The 19,916-nt window shown below is 41.0% G+C and overlaps 1 protein-coding gene across 1 annotated transcript in view; it reads left to right on the top strand.

The window, feature by feature from the left end:
* LOC121925515 (amine oxidase [flavin-containing] A-like) overlaps window positions 1–19,916 on the top strand; it is a 56,141-nt gene that overhangs the window by 26,547 nt on the left and 9,678 nt on the right. Inside the window, 8 exon segments of the mRNA XM_042457744.1 lie at window positions 431–535; window positions 2,541–2,632; window positions 3,679–3,820; window positions 14,714–14,833; window positions 14,835–14,864; window positions 15,579–15,738; window positions 17,900–17,996; window positions 19,042–19,095. Of these exon segments, the coding sequence (XP_042313678.1) occupies window positions 431–535; window positions 2,541–2,632; window positions 3,679–3,820; window positions 14,714–14,833; window positions 14,835–14,864; window positions 15,579–15,738; window positions 17,900–17,996; window positions 19,042–19,095 (800 nt within the window).

The raw sequence follows: 19,916 nt of genomic DNA, 5'->3' as shown, positions 1-19,916 counted from the left end.
GATGATGATGATGATGATGATGATGATGATGATGATGATGATGATGATGATGATGATATTGTACACAACTGAATCTTCTTGGAATAATCAGTATGTAATGTAACCTTTGCTCTATGATGTGTGTGCGTGTGTAAGTACACATGCACGCACGCACACACACACTCCGTGTATATTTTTCAAAGTAGCAAATTCCTTTCCTTGGTTTGTAACATAGTAGGACAGTCCTGTGGAAAATTCACTTTAAAATCTTGTGAAAAATCATACTAGTTTTACTTATTCCTACTTTTTTCAGTGCTTACTGTTTGTGGATTTGTTTCCAGATTTATTGAATGCTGCTGGCTCAGCTGCTATATCTGGATAGTAATTATTGCCTATGGAGACTTAACACAAGTGCCAGGAAAACTACTGTTTTCTTATTTGTCTCTTTCAGGGGAAATCCTACCCACTCTATGGCTTCTTTCCTTCAACATGGAATCCTTTCACATATCTAGATTTCAACAATTTTTGGAGAACAATGGATGAACTGGGAAAAGAGGTTTGTTGGGAGCAATGAAGGGATATCATGTACCTGAAATAACCATTGAATAAGAATCTGCAGTATTTACAGATGTTTGCATGAATAAGTGTTAAAGCTCCATGTATGTAGCACTCACACTAAGAAATCCACAGAGGTGGAAAGTACTCTCTGGCAAAACATTAGATAACTACTGAACTTTCCTATTTTAAAGTGGAGCAAATCAGCACAGCAATGCTGTTGTTTGCACCAACAGCTCTGAACTTGTTCAACTGATACGGAAAGATGTAACAAGCAAGGCCCTTGTCACCAGGGGAAATTGTCATGGATAGCTGCATGGTGCACACTATTATATAGCCTGACATAAGTCATTTTACACTTATACAGGTAGTTAATTAGTTAGTTCATGCATCATTCACACATCATTTTTTTTTACGGAACAATGCTAATAGCCTCACTCAAGAACTGCAGTTTTATTATTCACACTTTCAAATGCCATCAATCCGCATCTCTATGAGATTTTAGTGGGAGGTGATGGCTGAGGAAGGGAGGGGGATTCCTCATTGCCAGTCCTGGGCTTGTCCTACATAGTTTGTGTGTATGTGGGAGGGGAAACACACCGCTTTCCTCCCAGGGAGCCCCTGGAAGCCACCCATTGGAGCCAGTTGTACAGGGGAAGAGGGAGAGGAGGAGCATTTCCTTGTAAAGCTGGCCAGGCATCACCTCGCCCCACCAACAAGTCAATGATGCTGATGTATTCAGAACCCATTCAAAGTATGCTGAGTTTAATCCAGGTCTGTTTGTGTCATTATCCACGCTGCCAACAAACCTGGGTTCATTTGCCCTGGGTTACATGGTTTTTCTGGTAGCTCCTCCCCAAACTGATTCTGCTGCATTCAGGATCCATGTGAACAACAGGGGCTCAACCCAAATTCAACCTAGATTTTTTTCATTGTGTGAATAAGCCCTTAGAATAACCAACATGGTAGCTAGGCCTCTTTGAACTATTCACTTTTTGAACTATTCATGGCATTCCCTTAGATAAAAAATTGAAATCACAGGCTTTTCTGTGAGCTGTTCTCCCACATGTTAGCCTAGTGTGAAAAGCAACATGTGAAGGGGAAGCTAGTTATAGTTGCTCCACTAAAAACAAAGGTGTAGCTATGGATAGGGGAGAGGGCTTGGCCTCTAAATGTCCCATACTGGGAGAAAAGTGAGGATGTAAACAGAATAACATAAATAAATAAGAAACCATCTTCCATGAAATTTTCCAAATTTTGAGTATTGCAGAAGGTGAGAAACTGAAAAAAAAATATACCTAGAATTCTTCTATTTGCTATCTTCACATTCCTTTGGTAACATTACATGCCCTTTCTCTTCGGATGCCTAACTGAAATTGCTGAATGCTGGAAGATTTAAGTTACTACGATGTCAGAAATTTAGGGACTGGGGGCAAATTTCATAAAGGGAGGCAGAGTTCTTATTAAGAAGAACCATCATAGAATCATAGAATCATAGAGTTGGAAGAGACCACAAGAGCCATCCAGTCCAACCCACTGCCATGCAGGAACTCTCAATCAAAGCATCCCTGACAGATGGCCATCCAGCCTCTGCTTAAAGACCTCCAAAGAAGGAGGCTCCATCACATTCTGAGGGAGTGTGTTCATTCTTCCTCCATCCCAATAGCTACACCTCAGGTTATGGATTCTCAGAAGGTTGCACAGGTTTACTATAAAATACTCCTACATAGAATGGATTTCTTTGTCAAACTTTTTGGGAACTAATTATGATGGCTTCCTGTGTGCTCCTGCATGGCAGAGTAGGAAATGGGCTTTTATATTATTTTTTTTTACTTTATTTTATTTTATTTTATTACAAAGCACCCTCTGTAACTGTGGAATACCAATGAAACTATTTTTACACCAATGACTTTCTTTTATGTTGATGAACCTTGAATTTGGTGTGTTGTCCCAGAAATCAATAGACAAAATATTAAAATGTAACACATTGTTAAATATGTCTATAGATACCTGCTGACGCACCCTGGGATGCACCACATGCTGGAGAACTGGACAAAATGACAATGGAAGAGTTCATTAACAAACATTGCTGGACAAAGTAGGTGATTCAATTAATTTCAGATTTAACTTGAAAATGTCATAGAAACTACATACATCCAAAGTTTATCTATGTTCTCTTTTTCGCAAATAGAAAACAACAGAACAACCAATTCACATATATAGTAACCCTTTCCAAGTTATAGAGTCAATGACTGTGGGGAACAAATTGGGAGCAGGACATAAATAAACCTCATTGCCACAATCTCTGTGTGTGCCAAGCCCACCTTTGGCCTTCAGCATGGAAAATATAATCTTGAGGCCTAAATCTAATTATAGATTTCTCAGAAGATGCCAGCCACAGATGATGGCGAAACGTCAGAAATGAACTCTTCTAGAACATGGTCACATAGCCCAAAAAACCTACAAAAACCTTAAATCTAATTGTTAGTCCATTTTAGATTAAACCCCTTGAATCAACTGCTGTATGAGAAATAAATTCTTATATAAATCCCAGTATGTCAATTGGATTTAAGCCTAAACGCAATGAACAGAACAGACTTATAGTCCCTCTTCAGACATTTGTAGTAACAGAATGAAGAATAATAATGGAAAAAAGGTGGTCCCATTCACTGGAATGCAGACATTGAGTTTGGGTTCCTAGATAAGCTCAGGTGAGAGCCTAAAAGCATTTGAAACTAGAAAGTACAACAGAAAACTAGATCTAATACTACACTTATAGTAATTCCTTACTTCTTGGCAGTCATCATAGGAAAATATAGTAAGGCCTAACAACATATTATGATGATATCTTTATTAGCCCAGTCAAAAGAGATGAAATATGTTATGCATCTTTCAGAGTTCAAAGGCATCTTCATCAAGCATGGAAGTTAAAGGTAATTTTAGCAGAAGAAATGTGACAGTGGCGGATCACAGAGCTACATCTTTCTTGACGGGGAGGTTTGATCCGAGTAAAGGCCATGCCCCTTTGTTGGCTATGGATGCTTTTAATATTTCTTTAGCAGCGAGTTAGTCGAATCCAGAAACCATAGCAAAATGAAGCAAATCTTTCCCATTCTGAGTCTTGTGCTTTTCTCTTGTACACAGAGCTGCCAAGGATTTTGCTACTCTCTTTGTGAATGTCAATATCACTTCTGAGACACACGAAGTCTCTGCTCTCTGGTTTCTGTGGTATGTGAAGCTATGTGGGGGAACTGTACGGATCTTTTCTGTCACAAATGGAGGGCAGGTATGTAAAACTGTACACATGACCTTCCTTTTGAGAGTTCTTAAAGAATGAATATAGTGTTATTTGTAATTCGGTAACAATATAAAGCCAATGAAGAACATTATGGAAGACATATCCAGGAATAGCTGTGTTTGCCATACAGCAAAATACAATATCCAAAATCCACAAAACAATGATATCTTTACTGGGCCAGCCAATAATACACAAAATACGTCATGCAAGCTTTTGAAGCTTCACTGGCTTCTTCATCAGGCAAAAGTGTTGTTAAAAGAAGGGGAGAAATCATCAGTTTTCCCTCTTCACCTTTATGATTTTTAAAACTTTTGCCTGATGAAGAAGGCAATGGAGCTTTACAATCTTGCATGATGTATTTTGTGTATTATTGGCTGGCCCAGTAAAGATATCACTGTTTTGGGGAACTGAGAAGACATCAGTCTGGTATGATAGTGCTGGATCAACTAACTAGAAATGTAATGCCTCATTTAAAATTTCCTTTTGAAATTAGATTATTATTACTTTCCCTCTATTCCATTTATCCCATATTGCATTTAGTAAACTTTTACTTTGCTGTTGTGATAATGATTCTGTTTAGTTTCCCTAGCCACTTAAACTATACTTTAACATTGTATATAACATGACCTATTTATGAATATGCATACAACTGAAGGTCTTTCAATTGCACCAGATTTGAAATGTTATTTCTGATAAAAGAAAAGTAATGCTCAGAGAATTTTCCAGGAAATAAGTTATGTAAAATACTAAGGCATTAATGTTTCCTATTTTGGAAGTGTTGTACTTTCTGTTTATTATTGGTTGTGAATTCTCATGTTGTCAGTAAGACAGGGCAAAAAAGAAAAAAAGAAAGAAAAAGATTGCCTTTGATCACATTTTTCCTATTCTGTCCCCTGTTAGAGAAAAGTCAACTGCTTCCAGACAGATTTAATTCTGTAATGACAGAGCAAAGTTACTGGCTGGGGGATTTGGGGAATTACCATTCAGAAAAGTATTTTTTCCCCATGTCCTGAAATTTACAAACTGCTCTTAAAAGGCCAAGCAGGATTTATTTTCCCAGTCAGAAATGAAAATAATGAAGATTGCCTACCTCTGCTTGCAGTGACCTAAGTCTCTCACACTAGTGCAGGCCATGGACATGAAACTCACTATGTTTTACTGTTGGAAATCATGACTGAGGAAATCATTAAGACATAGGGTGCATCTATACTGTAGAAATAATGCAGAAATAATGGAATCCTGGGGTTTCTAGTTTTATAAGGTATGGATAGATCATGAGAAGCTATGGAGTGCTCTTAAAGAAACGGGAGTTGATTATCCTGATGCGCAACCTATGTTCAAGTCAAGAGGCTGTCATAAGAACTGAGCCAATTGTCCTTTGGCCACATCATGAGAAGGCATGAATAATACACAGTAATGCTAAGAAAGGTAGAGGAGTGCAGAAAGAGAAGAAGAACACATGCCAAATGTATGGAGTTAATCAGAGAGGCCATGGCCCTGGGCCTGAAGGACCTAGAGACATAGAGGATAGATGGTCTTAGAGATGTCTCATCCACAAGGTTGCCATGAGTTGAGGTCAACCTCAGGGCAGTTAACAACAGGATCTTTAGCCTTCTCTGCCAAAGAGTAGCTAGTGCCTCACAAAACTACAAATCCTAGTATTCTTTAGGATGAAGCCACAGCAATTAAGGTGATGTCAAACTGCCTTATTTATACAGTATAGATGCATCCATAGTTAAGTTTGTAGAAGTTACTATGGTGAACTACAACTTCCAGAATCCTCCAGCTTGGAACATTTCAAAATCTGTGTGATTTCAAAAATGTGTCTGTCTGCAAACAGGTACTTAATAGAGCTTGGAGAAGTTTCATTTGGACTATGACTGCCGGAATCACTGAGGCAGTAAGGGCACTCCAAGCTCTGAGACTGAGCTCTTAAGTTGTGACTGAAGTTCAACCTGGGTCATTTTTCTGGGTAACCTTCTGTATCCCCTTTGTTCAAAGTATAGCCCATGGAATCTCTTGCTCACTAGCATTTCTATTTCTTTTTCTACATTGGGCTAAAACCTTATAGCTCTTTCTGTGTTCTACATCCTGTATGGAGTAGGTTTTTTAAAGGAAAAAGTTTCACATGTGCAGCTTACAAAACGCTGAACTGTTTCTCAGAATTCTGTGGTGGTCTCATCTTCTTCAGCACCAAGAATGTTCATGAACATTCCATAACATCAGAAGAATTCAGCTTTGGGATGGAAAACTGAGGAAAAAAAGTTAGCAAAGTCAGCTTCATATTTGTGAGGATCCTGTACATGGCCCTATATCATGTTGCCCGATTACTGGAGGTTACAGGTGATCCTGGTCCTTGTCCTAGTACTTCTTCATGTTAAAAAAATCCACTGTGGACGAATAAATAGGCATACACAACTCAGGAAGGCAACTATGAACGCATCTGGGGTATAGACAACAGAGTACTGGAGGGAATGGGAACATGACAAAGAAATACTATCATGCCAGTTGGTGCTGTTGGGCTTGTAGTTCACTCATTTTATAGTAATATTGTAAGCATTTAAATTGCCTTTTCAGCCTAACCACTTGAGTACTTTTAATGAAACCCTATGCTGTGCTGTCCTAATAACATTTATTCAGATATAAATCCCACTAAAATATTTCCTCCCTGGTAGGGATACTTACAGTTCTGTCTTCAAAGCACCTGCTCTGGGAAACTGATGGAATCAGTTAAATATCTAGAATTATATTGCTTCCTAGCACTCATCCTTAAAAATAACTAGGACACAAATCCTCTTTGCCTAAGCATCCAAGAAAGCAATCAGTTTCTACAATTCACCTTTATCTTGTTATCAATTTCAGGTACATCCATCCTCAACCCATTTTCTTCTTATATCATGTCTATTAGATTGTAAACCTGCAGGCAGTAACTGTTTTGTTCTTCAATCTCCATGTGGCACTTAGTATATTTTACATGCTTTTCATGCTACTGTATTGCTTTCCTCTACTGTTTGTCACTTCCTCTCAGGGTTATATTAAATTAAGCTTCTGTCTTGCTCTGCACTTTTTGATGATACAGAAAACAGCTGATGTTCTTTTTCTTTGTGAGAAATTTAGTAGCAGAATAACATTTCAAATAGTAAAAGGCTATTGTTGATTAAGTGAGGTTCTGCTGGGGACTTCTTGTTACTTGTTTTTGGCTTTTTCCAGTTGTCTTAACTTAAAGCCGGCAGTTTGTTTTAGACTTTACAAATAAATCTCATGCTTATGGAAGCAACAGTTCACCCAGAATAATTATGTAATGCTAAGCATAATTTTGTATGCCTTTAAATCCAGGCAGTTTTCATATTCCCTTTCTAAACAAATGGGTAAAGCTGAGTATGAGAACAATATTTATTTGTTACTGTTTAAGTCTCTAAAAAGCTGAAGAGGCTAGATAGGAGCCACAGGTTTTCCTTTTGGGTTGGAGAGAGACAATTTAACCCCTTTTGACCATGCCTGGATAGCTAATACTCCAGAGGACAGGATCAAAATTTAAAATGACCTGAATAGACTTGAAAGCTGGGCCACAGCTAACAAAATGAAAGTCAACATGGAGAAATGTAAGGTACTGCACTTAGGGCAGAAAAATTAAATGCACAGATATAGAATGGGGTACACCTGGCTGAATGAGACTACATGTGAAAGAGATCTTGGAGTTCAAGTAGACCACAAGTTGAACATGAGTGAACAGTGCGATGCGGCAGCTAAAAAGGCCAATACAATTTTAGGCTGCATCAATAAAAGTATAGTGTCTAAATCAAGGGAAGTAATAGTGCCACTCTATTCCGCTCTGGTCAGGCCCCACCTGGAACCACAATTTAAAAAGGATGTTGAGAAACTGGAGCATGTCCAAAGGAGGACGACTAAAATGGTGAAGGGTCTGGAAACCATGTCCTATGAGACGACTTAGGGAGCTGGGGATGGGTTAGGCAGCCTGGAGAAAAGAAGTTAAGAGTGTACATATAGCCCTGTTAACTATTTTTGAAGTGATGTAATTGAGGAGGGAGCAAGCTTGTTTTCTCTGCTGCCAGAGAACAGGACCCGGAACAATGGATGCAGCTAGCAGGAAAAAGAATTCCACCTGAACATTAGGAGGAACTTCTGACAGTAAGGCTGTTCGACAGTGGAACAAACTCCTCGGAGTGTGGTGGAGTCTCCTTCTTTGGAAGTCTTTAAGCAGAGGCTGGATAGCTCTGTCGGGGATGCTTTGATTGTGATTTCTGCATGCAGGGGGTTGGACTGAATGGCCCTTGTGGTCTCTTCCAACTCTATGATTTTATGTTTTCTCCATTATCCTGGCTTCCCCAGAATAACCTATTTGCACTAATTATGTACATACTGGGCTATGAATATGCTAAATTTTCCATTTTTCATCTTGCTGAATGAACAGATCTTAACAATAAGGTGAAATTTTTTTTTTGAATGCACAGCTGTGGGAGTTTAGGAACAGGCCAAAGCTTTTTGTGCAGCTGGGTTTTGCCTTGAGCTGGTTATCTCAGTTCTGCTGACAGAGGAATCTGCCACACAACAACTATGCTAACTGAAATCAGATGGCAGAAGGACAAAAAGGATCATGGAGGATGAGCAATGAATTCCAGATTCAAACTTCTTGGATCACAATGGATTGCACAAGGCTAGGGTAATACTGTACTGAAGTAATTCCTAACATATATGGGCTCAGAGGGCTTTTGAATCAACAAAATCATAGTGCATTTAGATTGGAAGGGACCAAGGACTATTTGAGTCAACCCCTTCCATGCAGGAATATTCAACTACAGCACTCTAAAAGATACGTCATCCAACCTCATAAAAGAAAAGATTAAAGCTCCCCCTCCACAAAACAGTCTATTCTACAGTTTATATATATTTTTACAGTGGAAGAAGTTATCCTTAATCTTAGGGGAACATTTTTCTTGTAATTTGAAAAAATTGTGTTCATGTTTCTAGCCCACTGGATCTCTCAAACTTTAGTCTTACATGTGGTTGCCATAGCAACACCCCCCCCCCCCGTGACAAGCACGTTTTGGGGGCCCCTCCCGGTCAGCGGTTGGTTTGGGCCCCCCCGTCCGTGGTCCCCTGTTTGGGGGCCTGCTCCGACCATTGCCGCTGCCGCTAATGCGGCTGCTGCGGCGCCAACCCACCCTCCTCCTGCTCGCTCTTCCTCGCCTCCAAGCGAGGGCTTGAACACTGCCCACCCAGGCCTCAGTATGGGGTTAGTGGCAGGCGCGCGCCCGCGCGCATGCGGAGGAAAGAGTGCGGGCAGGAAAGCGCAGGCCCCATTCCCTTCCCTGGCTTTCCTCGCCCTGGCGACGGAGAAAGCCAGGCAGGGGTGTGGGCTGTCGCTTCACGCGGCCCCACTCCCTTCCCTGGCTTCCTCCGATACGTCGAGAAGCCAGGCAGGGGGAAAGAGCCTTCTCTTTCTCCCTACCCTTCTGCCTCCTCTCCTCTCCTTTTTTTTTCTTCCTCCCATTCTTCCTCCTCTTCTTCCTCCTCCTCTTCTTCTTCTCATCTTTTTTCATCCTCTTCTCTTTCTTCTTCCTCCTCTCCTCCTCCTTTTTCTTCCCCTCTTCTCCTCGTCCTTCTTCCTCCCTCTCACTCGCTCTTTCTTCCCCTCTTCTCCTCTCTTCCTCTTCCTTCTTCTCCTTTTCCTCCTCTTCTTCTCTCTCTTCCTCCTCCTCTTCTCTCATCTCTTCCCGCCTCCTCCTCTTCCCCTCTTCCTTCCCTTCTTCTCCTCCTCCTATTCTGCTTTCTCCTCTTCCTCACCTTCTTCTTCATCTTTTTCCTCCTCTTCTTCCTCCTCTGCTCCTTCCTCCCCGTCTTCTTCCTTTTCCTCCCCTTCTTCTTTTCTTCCTCCTCTCCTCTTCTTCTCCTCCTACCTCTTCTTCCCCTCTTCCTCCCTCTTCTTCTTCCTCTCTACTCCTCCTCTTCTTCCCCTCCTTCTTCTCCTCTTCCTCCTCCTCTGCCTTTTCCACTCTTCTCCTCTTCAATGCCCAAATGTGGCTGTTTGGAATGGGGGAGGCAGGTTGGCCAAAAGGGAAGTCCATTTCTGCCATCTGTTAGGAACAATGTCAAAATGTCCTCCATTTTGATCATGCCTAAGAACATGCATTTCTATTAACACTTTTAAAAAAGCATCATTTTTTTTGCGTTGTCCTCCATTTTACAAAATATGTCCTACACTTGAAATTTTGTCCTACTTTTTGTCCTACATTTGTCCCAGTTTCGAGGTCCAGAATTATGGCAACCCTAGTCTTACAGATATTTTGGACTTAAGCTCCTAGAATTCCTGACTGTTGGCTTAGCTGATTGGGGCTTTTGGGACCAAAGTTTGGGAATGCAGGAACCAAGTTTAGGAATTAGTATTCTAGCTGTAATACCAGAGAAACACGCTCACTCCAAATATCTGAACTATCCCTCAGATAGTTAATATCACATCTCAATGTTCTTTCCCCACATATACTCAGCTCCCTAAGCCTTTCTTCATAAGGTTTGGTTTCCATATCTTTGACATCTTGGTTACTCTTTTCTGGATACTCCCAGTTTCTCAATATTCTTTGAACTCTGGTACCCAGAACTGGATAGAGTATTCTACATGAGATCTGACCCTTTGGGTCAGAATAGAATGGCACCACTACTCCCTTGATCTGGATACCATGATGCACCCAGGATTGCATGGCCTTTAGGCCACAATATCACACTGTTGACATTTAGTTTGTTTTTTGGTCTACTACGGCCTCATTCCCACTGGGTTATAAGCAGTTTATGGAATATCAAGAATCGGTTATAGGACATCGTTCGCATTTGAATGCACATTCGATCCTCATACAGGGACATCATTCCCATTAGAATTCAGATTTGATCCTCATTTGATCGATCTCTAGCGATCAGGGACCGTGTCCGATCCAGGTATTAATGGGAACATCAAGGGGGTCCAATTCAGGTATTTTGAGATGGGAGGGCCAATGTTAAAGGGGCTGGTCTGGGAGTGTCACCCGCTTTTCTCTTTCCTGGCATTCCCGCGCCATTTCCCATTCGTGAGCCTTTCCGGAGAGGGCGGGAGAGATGTGTAGCTGAATATTTTTTTAAAAAAAATTAAGCTTTTGATCACCTAGGCGCCTCTGTTGGGTTTCCGAACCTAGCTACTGCTACATTGAGCTCAAAACGCGCAAGCATATCCCCCCCCCCTCCCCCCTGGCATAAAGACATCACGTGTGAGAAGACCCATTGAAGATCATTTTTAAACTATTTTTTTCCTTTGGTGACTGAGTGCTAAGTGGCTTTGAATTCATCTGATTTGCTGTGGTTGGAGCCAGGCTTGTGGGTGTGAAATAATTTAGCCTAAGCGATTGACTGACTGACTGCTCAACCAAACAAAAACAAGAAAACAGGTTTTAAGATGCAATGGGAACAGGGAACAAAAATATCCGCGTCAAATGCACCTATGAAATAAGTGTCACAGTGACGTCTCATCACCTAAGCTCTTGAGTGACAGCTCAAAGTAAAAAAAACAAACAGAAAAACCAGTTCCACACACGCAATGGGAATGGGGAGCAAAATAAATCCGCGTCAAAATACACCAGAGAAATGTAAACATGAGCTAATAAAAACAGTCCGTATACTCCCATGGTAATGGGAACGATACAATGATTCGAATATGATTCGAATACTCAATCCGAAGCAGACTCGCAGCAAGATAAGTCAGTTCATATGGCCAGTGGGAATGAGGCCTAAGACTCCTAGATCCTTTTCACATGCACTGCTTTCAAGAAATGTGGCATCCGTATTTGTGCCTTTGTGTTTCCTACCTATATGTAGTACCTCACATTTACCCCTACTGAAATTAATTTTAGTTTCGACCTAGCTCATTCCTGTCCTTTGGGGTATTTGCTATCACCACCACCCATTTGGTGTCATGCAAATTGATAAACTGTCTTCTGTTCCATCATAAAGAGACACCCTATAGTCACTTCTGTCCAGGATGAAGAGCATTGATGAACATTTTCTGGAATTGGTGATGAATCCATATAACGATAGCACTATGTAGCCGCAGCTCACGATATGTATGAAAGAAAATGTGAGCGCCTTTTCAGAAGCCTTACTGAAATCAAACATACTACTCTCACGCACTCTCCTGATCTACCAAGCTTGTATCTAGAACAAAAGAGAGGAGGAGAAAGAGAGAGATAATATTAGGTTGGCATGACTTTTTTCTGAGAAACCCATGCTACTGTATGTAATAAGGGGGTGTTCCCACTTCGATTTACAATGCTTTAAATACACTGGTATCAGTTAAATCGATATCAAATAACCCTGGTCTTATCCCGGTTCCAAATCGCTTTTTTTTTCTTCGTTCTCATTTACCAACTGATTTGCTTTAAGTGATCCGCTTTCGTTCCTATTCAAATAACGGTGTATATATAAACCGGTTTTAGCCTTATTTCGTTCCCACTCACCATTTGGGGCTGTCAATCAAAGCGACGTCATCATAACATCACTTTTAAATTTTGCGGTTTTTATAAGAGCCAATGAGGAGGCGCTTAAAGTGCCTATGAGTCCGTAATTATTCATGGGGAAGGATGGTTGAGGGGAGAGAAAAAATTGCCTGCCCAAAGCACTTCTGCTAGGCAGCTGCCTGGAAGAAAGACCCTAGGAGGCTGGGGGAAGCTGCTGGCAAAGCGAATTTGGGGAAAGCTACTCTTCCAGAGGAACTATGGGATGGGTTTTGCAGGACATATCCCCACTTCATGGCTCCACAGACAGCCCGGGATCCCTCCAAGAGCCCAGAGATCAATGGGGGAGGCTGCTGGCAAGTGAATTTGGGGAAAGCTCCTTCCAGAGGAACTATGGGATGGGTTTTGCAGGACATATCCCCGCTTCATGGCTCCCAGACACCAGGGATCCCCCACAGGCCCAGAACAAGTGGGGAAGCTGCTGCAAAGTGAATTTGGGAAAGCTCCTTCCAGAGGAACTATGGGATGGGTTTTTCAGGACATATCCCCACTTCATGGCTCCACGACAGCCCGGGATCCTCAAGAGCCCAGAGATCAATGGGGGGTCTGCTGGCAAAGTGAATTTGGGGAAGCTCCTTCCAGAGGAAATGGGTGGTTTTGCAGACATATCCCCACTTCACTGGCTCTACAGACAGCCCAGGGAGGAGCACTCTTCCACAAAGATTCTCTTTCCAGGGTTGGAAAATGAGATCAAGAAGACAAGCAGAGTCCGTTGGGAAAAGAGAGATGGAACGGCTTTATTTCCCCGAGATTGCTGTGCATCCAGCCTCTCCTCCGTTACAAATGGTGTTCAATGGCTCTCCTCGGAGGAAGCCATTAGAGTCCTTTGACAGATGAATACACACACACACACACACAACATCCAGGGTTTCCTGTGTCTCCCCAGATTGGGAAAGAAGATGGAAAGGCTCTATTTCCCCCGAGATGCTGTGCTCCACCCTCTCCGTTACAAATGGTGTATGGCTCTCACCACACAGAGGGGAGTGCAATCCACCGGGGGAAGCCTCTAAGAGTCTTTGACAGATGCAGGTGCTTGAGCGGCTGGGACTTCAGGCGCTTAAAGTGCTGAAGAGATAAGCGCCTGTAAACCATTAAAAATAAAAATTAAAAATAATCCTTACTCTTATTGAAAGACCGCCATGGACAAAGGGGTGAGTAAGCAAAGATGGCGATGGCCATGACGGATGGGGACAAGAAAGGGCGACTCCCCCGAGCCAGCCCATCGCGCTCCGTTCCTCCCATCCAGCTAACCCGATTTCTGAGGCTGATCGTTCCTATTTAAATAACCCAATCCTATCATGAAAAATTGTAGGTTCAACCCTTCTATTTTTTAACATGGGTTATACGCCTTTAACATGGATTATAAATAATCCGATTGACGATTCAGTTTTAGTGTGGAACGATTGCGGGTTGCTCTAGAATGGTTCTAGAGTTAATTTCGGTTTCTAATAGGAAAACTGTACCTTGGATTCGATTTGTAAAACGGAGGATAAGCCAGTGGGAACACCCCATAGCATTCCTTTCTAGTGCATACAGACTATGTAATTATCTGTTCTAGAGCCTTGTTGTATTGACGTCAAGCTAACTGGTTTGTAGTTTCTCATGTCTTCTTTCTTTGACCCTGTTGAAGATGGAAACAACATTTCCTCTCTCCCTCCTCTAATCTGTTAAGAGCTCTCATGTCGTCCAGAATTCTCAAAAATGTAATGAGTAACTCTGAGGTTACATCTGCAATTTCCTTTAGTACTCTTGGATGCAGCTCATCCAGCCCCTGACACATGAATTGTTTTGAGAAGTTCACACATAATGCATCGATGTTGCTTTGATTCAAAGCTGCATGTCTAGATAAGCCTACTTTTAATTTGGAGCCAATTTCCTCAAAATATTTCTTCCTCTTCTAAAAAGTTGACATTTGGTGATTGTAGTTTCCTAAAAACCTATTTTATTGTGTCCTATTTGTAGGGACGTATGTGTTAAACAGAAACCCCTACCTAATTCAGAGCTCAGAAATTGGTCATTATGGTTGAAGATACTAGGAGTTATAGTTCAAAATAGTAACTTTTCATGCTCTGAATTGGCTAATGATTAATCAGCACTTGAACTATTGGAGGCAGTTTTGAGAGGAAAAACGGTTGAATGGCACAGATTTCAATTTCCTGCATTGGAGTTTGATTGTCCTGGTTTGGGTGTGGCACTGTTTGCAAATGAACTTAAACTGTGTGCTATATATTTACTATAGCACATTTTAAAACTCTGAATATAGGCTCCATTGCACAATCATTTGTTACTAATGCTACCGCTATTTCTAATTCTCCTGGTGTGTTTACAGGAGAGGAAGTTTGTTGGGGGTTCTGGCCAAATTACTGAAAAGATCATGGAACGGCTCAAAGACGATGTTAAACTGGAGAGACCAGTAATTCACATTGATCAGTCAGGTGACAGCGTCATGTGTGGAGACATTGAACCATGAGATATATAAGGTAATTTATTAAGAATGAATGTGATATGCATTTAGGTGGGTCAATGTTCAGTTAAATAAGCTTTTAAGTTACTGTAATCTGCTGCACCTTTTATGTTGCTCTGGGGGATGTCCTTAAAATCTGTGGGTTTATTTATTTATTTATTTATGAGAGCTTCATGTCAAAGTCAGCTGTAATAAGGCTCTGACACTTGGCAGTCTTCCCCATACATTGCTTCTTCTTTTTTAAATAGATTACTGGACTACCAGTGCATTGCTTATGGCTTTTATCTTGTACAAAATGTATATGTCAAATTGATTGAAATGATGAGTGCAAAGAGCTAGGAACTGTATAATATTCACGTACAAATTTGTAGGAAAAGCTCACTCTGCTCATACTCAGTAAGAATGTTAGTCATTACTTACTATGGTTACTCTTCTGAAATATGTATCCCAAAGGAGATGGGCTGTATGACCTTATCACTGCTGGGCTTTTTTTTTTTTAAATGATGACTCATTTATGCTAGTCTGCATCTGGCTGTTTTGTACTATAGTTGAAGGGGGAATGATCAGTTGCAGCAGTTTTATTTTAGTTTTTCATTGTACTTTTATTTTCATGTTTCATAGTCTTATAAGTTGCCTTGTAAAGGCAGTATGTGCTGAAAGATGGATTGAAAATATTTTAAATATGTAATAAAAATATGTGTCTGATGCTTCCCTATATTATGTTTTACAGGGCAAGTATGTGATCAGCGCTATCCCTCCAGTCTTAACCACAAAAATCCATTTCAATCCACCACTGCCTACAAAAAGAAACCAGTTAATCCAGCGTGTTCCCATGGGCTCTGTTATTAAATGCATGATGTACTACAAAGAAGCCTTCTGGAATAGGATGGGTATGTGTACATCAACAATGCAATTAAACATTTGGAACATGTTGTGGCTTAAATTTACAGTATGTTATGTAGAATTTAATGAGTAGCACAAGAAATGAAGTACCATGGATGCCATCCAGGGCCAGATGGATGGCATCCATGGGTACCAAAATGAATTGTAAATATAATATCAGAGCCTCTGTCTATATTCTCTTAGAATTCTTGGATAAAAGTTGAGAGCCTTACAGACTGGTGGTTAGCAAATATCCTCATCTCAAAAAAGGGGAGGAAAAAGAGGACCTGACATCTGTTGACCAGACAATGACGTCTTTGACCAGAAAAGTTCTTTAAAGATTTATAAAATAATTCTGTGCAAGAATCTGAAAGGGTTTCTCAAAAACAAGTCGTGCCAGACTAATCTTCTCTCTCTCAAACCAAGAGGGAAAACCAATCCCAACTGTAGGTTGTACTAGCATAGGCATAGTGTATAGATTGAGGAAAATTGCAGTACTATGATTCCACTTTAACTACCAATATTACATTCTACTGAATGTTGAGGCTTGTAGTTTGGTGAGGCACTAGAGCTCTTTGACTGAGAATTTTACATGCCCCTCCCTAAACACCAGATCCCAAGGTTCCATAGGACAGAACCATGTCTGTTAAAACATCATCATAATACTATAATTGTGTGGTGTGAATGGGCCCCTGGGTACCACAGTTTAAGAAGGATAAGCTGAAATAATGTGTAGAGGAGAGTGATCAAGATGGTCAAGACTCTAGAAACTGCTGTGTAGCTTTTACCATATATACAGTGGAGCCTCTCCTTATGCGGGGGATCCATTCCGGACCTCCCTCGCGTAAGGCAAATTCCACATAAGCACAAGCTCCATTCAATAGAATGGCGTGCACCCCATTCATTTGATTGCAGCATGGCTTCCACGTAAAGTATATTCATGTACAAGGCGACCTCATGTATAAGTCGAGGGAAGGTTTCAGTGTCAAAATCCTGGATTTTGATATGACCTGTGGATAAGTCGAGGGTAAAACCTAGGGGGCTATAAGGAAAGATGGAAAGGGGAAAAGACCACTTCTGTCTCTCCTTCTCCTTCTCTGGACCTATCCTAACCAATTCTCAGGTGCTGGAGGAGACGTTTTAACATTAGATTGAGAAAGGAAGCAAGGCCTTGCAAAACGGACCAGAGAGAGAAACAAGTGGTTTTAAATGGAGAGTTGTTTCCATAGGAAGCCAGTTCTTGTAAAACAGACTAGAGAGATGGTTTTAAATGGGGAGTTGTTTCCATAGGAAGCCAAGTCTTGCAAAACAGACTGGAGGAGGAAGGAATTGGTGTTAAATGGAGATTTGTGCATCAGGCTTGCTTGCTTTAGGACCTTTCTAAGCACTACTGGTGTACTTACACTTATACAGTGTATGCTCTTTACGCGGCTTTCGGCATACGCTGAAAACCATGTGGGGAGAAAGGGCAGTGTGTCCCATAGGGACGAATGGGGTGCGCGCGTGCCACTGTGGTGCCACATGCATGAGCCCCATTCATTTAAATGGAGCTCGAGCATAGGCGGTATTTACTTTATGCCGGGCAGTCCGGAACAGATCCCCTGCGTAAAGAAAGGGCAAACTGTATAAGTCTACCCAAGATTTTAATGGCGATTTTGGGACATAAATTTCTCGACTTTATAGTCGAGTATATACAGTATGCAAAAGTTATAATTATGATTTATTACTTCTAAGCTCTGCTCTGGCAGGCCATAATAGATGACTGGTGGGCTGAGTTTGATTAGCTTTCATGGGTCACAGCTATTGTAGACCTGGAATGTTCATATTAATGAGTATAGTTACCATGCTTAATGCTTTTTCTCTGTTCAGTTTGTTCAATTCATATTTAGTCACAACATAACTGGTTGCAACATTTCAGTGGTTTTAAATATTAGTCCTGTCATTGTATACTACAAAAGGCGATAGGATGCCTATGAATGCTGTTTTGATTTTGCTGCAGATAAAAATATCTGGAAGTTTAGAGAAACCAGAGGATTTATCTTGAATGACAGTTCTGGAGAACAGTGCATGTAAACAAAAGGTTGAAGGTGGTTATCTGAGACATGCCCGGATTTAATACTCCACAGTGAATGTTTATGATGACTATCCTGTCTTCCTTTGTCCTGTCAGGATTCTGTGGTGCAATGATAATTGTGGATGAGGAGGCTCCAATTTCAGTTACCTTAGATGACACTAAACCTGATGGGTCTGTGCCTGCCATTATGGGGTAATACATCCAATACTTTGTATGTTGAGTAATAACTGAGGCCCGGTATATACTGGCCCTTTAAGACGCCCTCGTCACGTGCTAGGGTTGCCTTGGGGCGGCGCTTCCACATGCCCCTCAAACCTAGCACGTGATGAGAGTGTCAAAAAGGTGGCGCCCTGTATACACAGGCGCCGCCATTGTGATGCAAGCGTTGCGTGGCATCCACACGGTGCCACACAGCATTTGCATAACAAGTGCGCCAGTGGCACACTGTGGTGCACTCATTATGCCACCAGTGCAGCGCAGAAAGAACCTGCTTTTTGTGGGTTCTTTTTCCACCAGCAGGAAGCCTCGTCATTTGGTGGCTGAGGCTTCCCTCTGGCAGAAAACCAGGTGCCGGCAGGCTGCACTTTTTGGGCAGTCTGTACCCCACCTGAGTTTCATAAAGATTTGGCAAAATTACTGGTTTGAAACTATGGAATTTGTCCTAGGCCAGTGGTTCCCCTTTAGCCTTCCACTGTCCAAAAGCTTGTTCTGAAGAGGTACTCAGCCTTCCAAATCTGGTTTTAGTACTGCATTGGGGTCTGCAATGGGGAGAAAGGAATTGCTCCCTACTTAGTTCTGCTGATCCTGTTGGTACATCAATAGAATGCTACTATGGAATACTGCTCAGAGTTCCCAGGTTTTTCCTTGTAGCCGTACTAGAGGGAAGGAGGGGAAGTTGCCCAACTTATTCTCATCATATTCATAGGTGCAACACCTTGTATCGAATCTTAAGTTCAAGCAAAAACCCAGAGCAGATTCTCTACCCAGTGAATAATCTGTATGATCTATTTATTTCAAATTTTCCCTAAGGACAAATGTTTTACATGTATATATTTTTCTCAAAAGGCAATAGGATGCCTATCAATGCAGTTTTGGTGTTGCTGCAGATAAAAATATAAAGTGTAGAGAAACCAGAGGATTTATTCTGAATGACAGTTCTGGAGAAGAGTGCATGTAAACAAAAGGCTGAGGGTGGTCATCTGAGATTTTAATTCATGCAATTTTTTTCCCGATGTAGTTTCATCCTTGCAAGAAAGGCATTTAGACTAGCAGAACTTAGCAAAGAAGAGAGGTGAGCGTAAACAACTTCTAAATGTAACTGTAAGTGAAAAATCTGTTTTTAATTTTCTGACAAAAATTATTTTTTTAAAAAAATGATAAGCAAAAATTAAGGGATTTCTTGGTAACACATATACTTAAATGACAAAGCATAATTGGGACTAAGTACTACTGCTAATCATCACCATCATATGTTTGTTTTTCCTCTTTACTAATTTATTTATTTATTTTTATCTTAGTCTCTTCCTTCCATTGAAATTTCAGCCAGGATTTATCCCTCAGTCTAACCTCAAGTTTGTTGGCTTGTTAAACTGATTAAAGGTCTTTGATATGTATTTTTAAATTCTGATCCACATGAGAACATTGCAGCCTTTAAAAGGGCTAAAAAATGAGAGAGAGAGAGAGAGAGAGAGAGAATGAGCTTTGTAACTTTGAAAGATCTGACCTCGGGTTTCCAACATCCACATTGAAAACCTTTAATCATTGCATTTTTACATTTACATGCTTTCCCAAAATAGATGTGAGTTTGCAGTTCATGAAACAAAAGCAATGCAATACAAAACACAGCATTTTAGTTCATTTTACAAAGTGTATCCAAAACTAAACGAGAGGCTAGAGAAAGTCTAGCAACTCTGTGTTTAAATCTCAATTTAAGTCATATGTACTGTTTCTAGGAATCGTAGCATCTTAGAATTCTAGAAGGGCCATCTAGTCTAACCCATTACCATGCAGGAATACACAACTAAACCTGTCCTGAAAGATGCCTGTTTAAAGACCTCCAAAGAAGAAAAGTCTACCACCCTCTCTGGCAATCTATTCTACCACCAATTTATT

The sequence above is a fragment of the Sceloporus undulatus genome, chromosome 3 (genome assembly GCF_019175285.1).
Source record: "Sceloporus undulatus isolate JIND9_A2432 ecotype Alabama chromosome 3, SceUnd_v1.1, whole genome shotgun sequence".
Lineage (NCBI taxonomy): Eukaryota > Metazoa > Chordata > Lepidosauria > Squamata > Phrynosomatidae > Sceloporus > Sceloporus undulatus.
The sequence above is the reverse complement of the archived record's forward strand: the minus strand, read 5'-3'. Positions and strand labels throughout refer to the sequence as shown.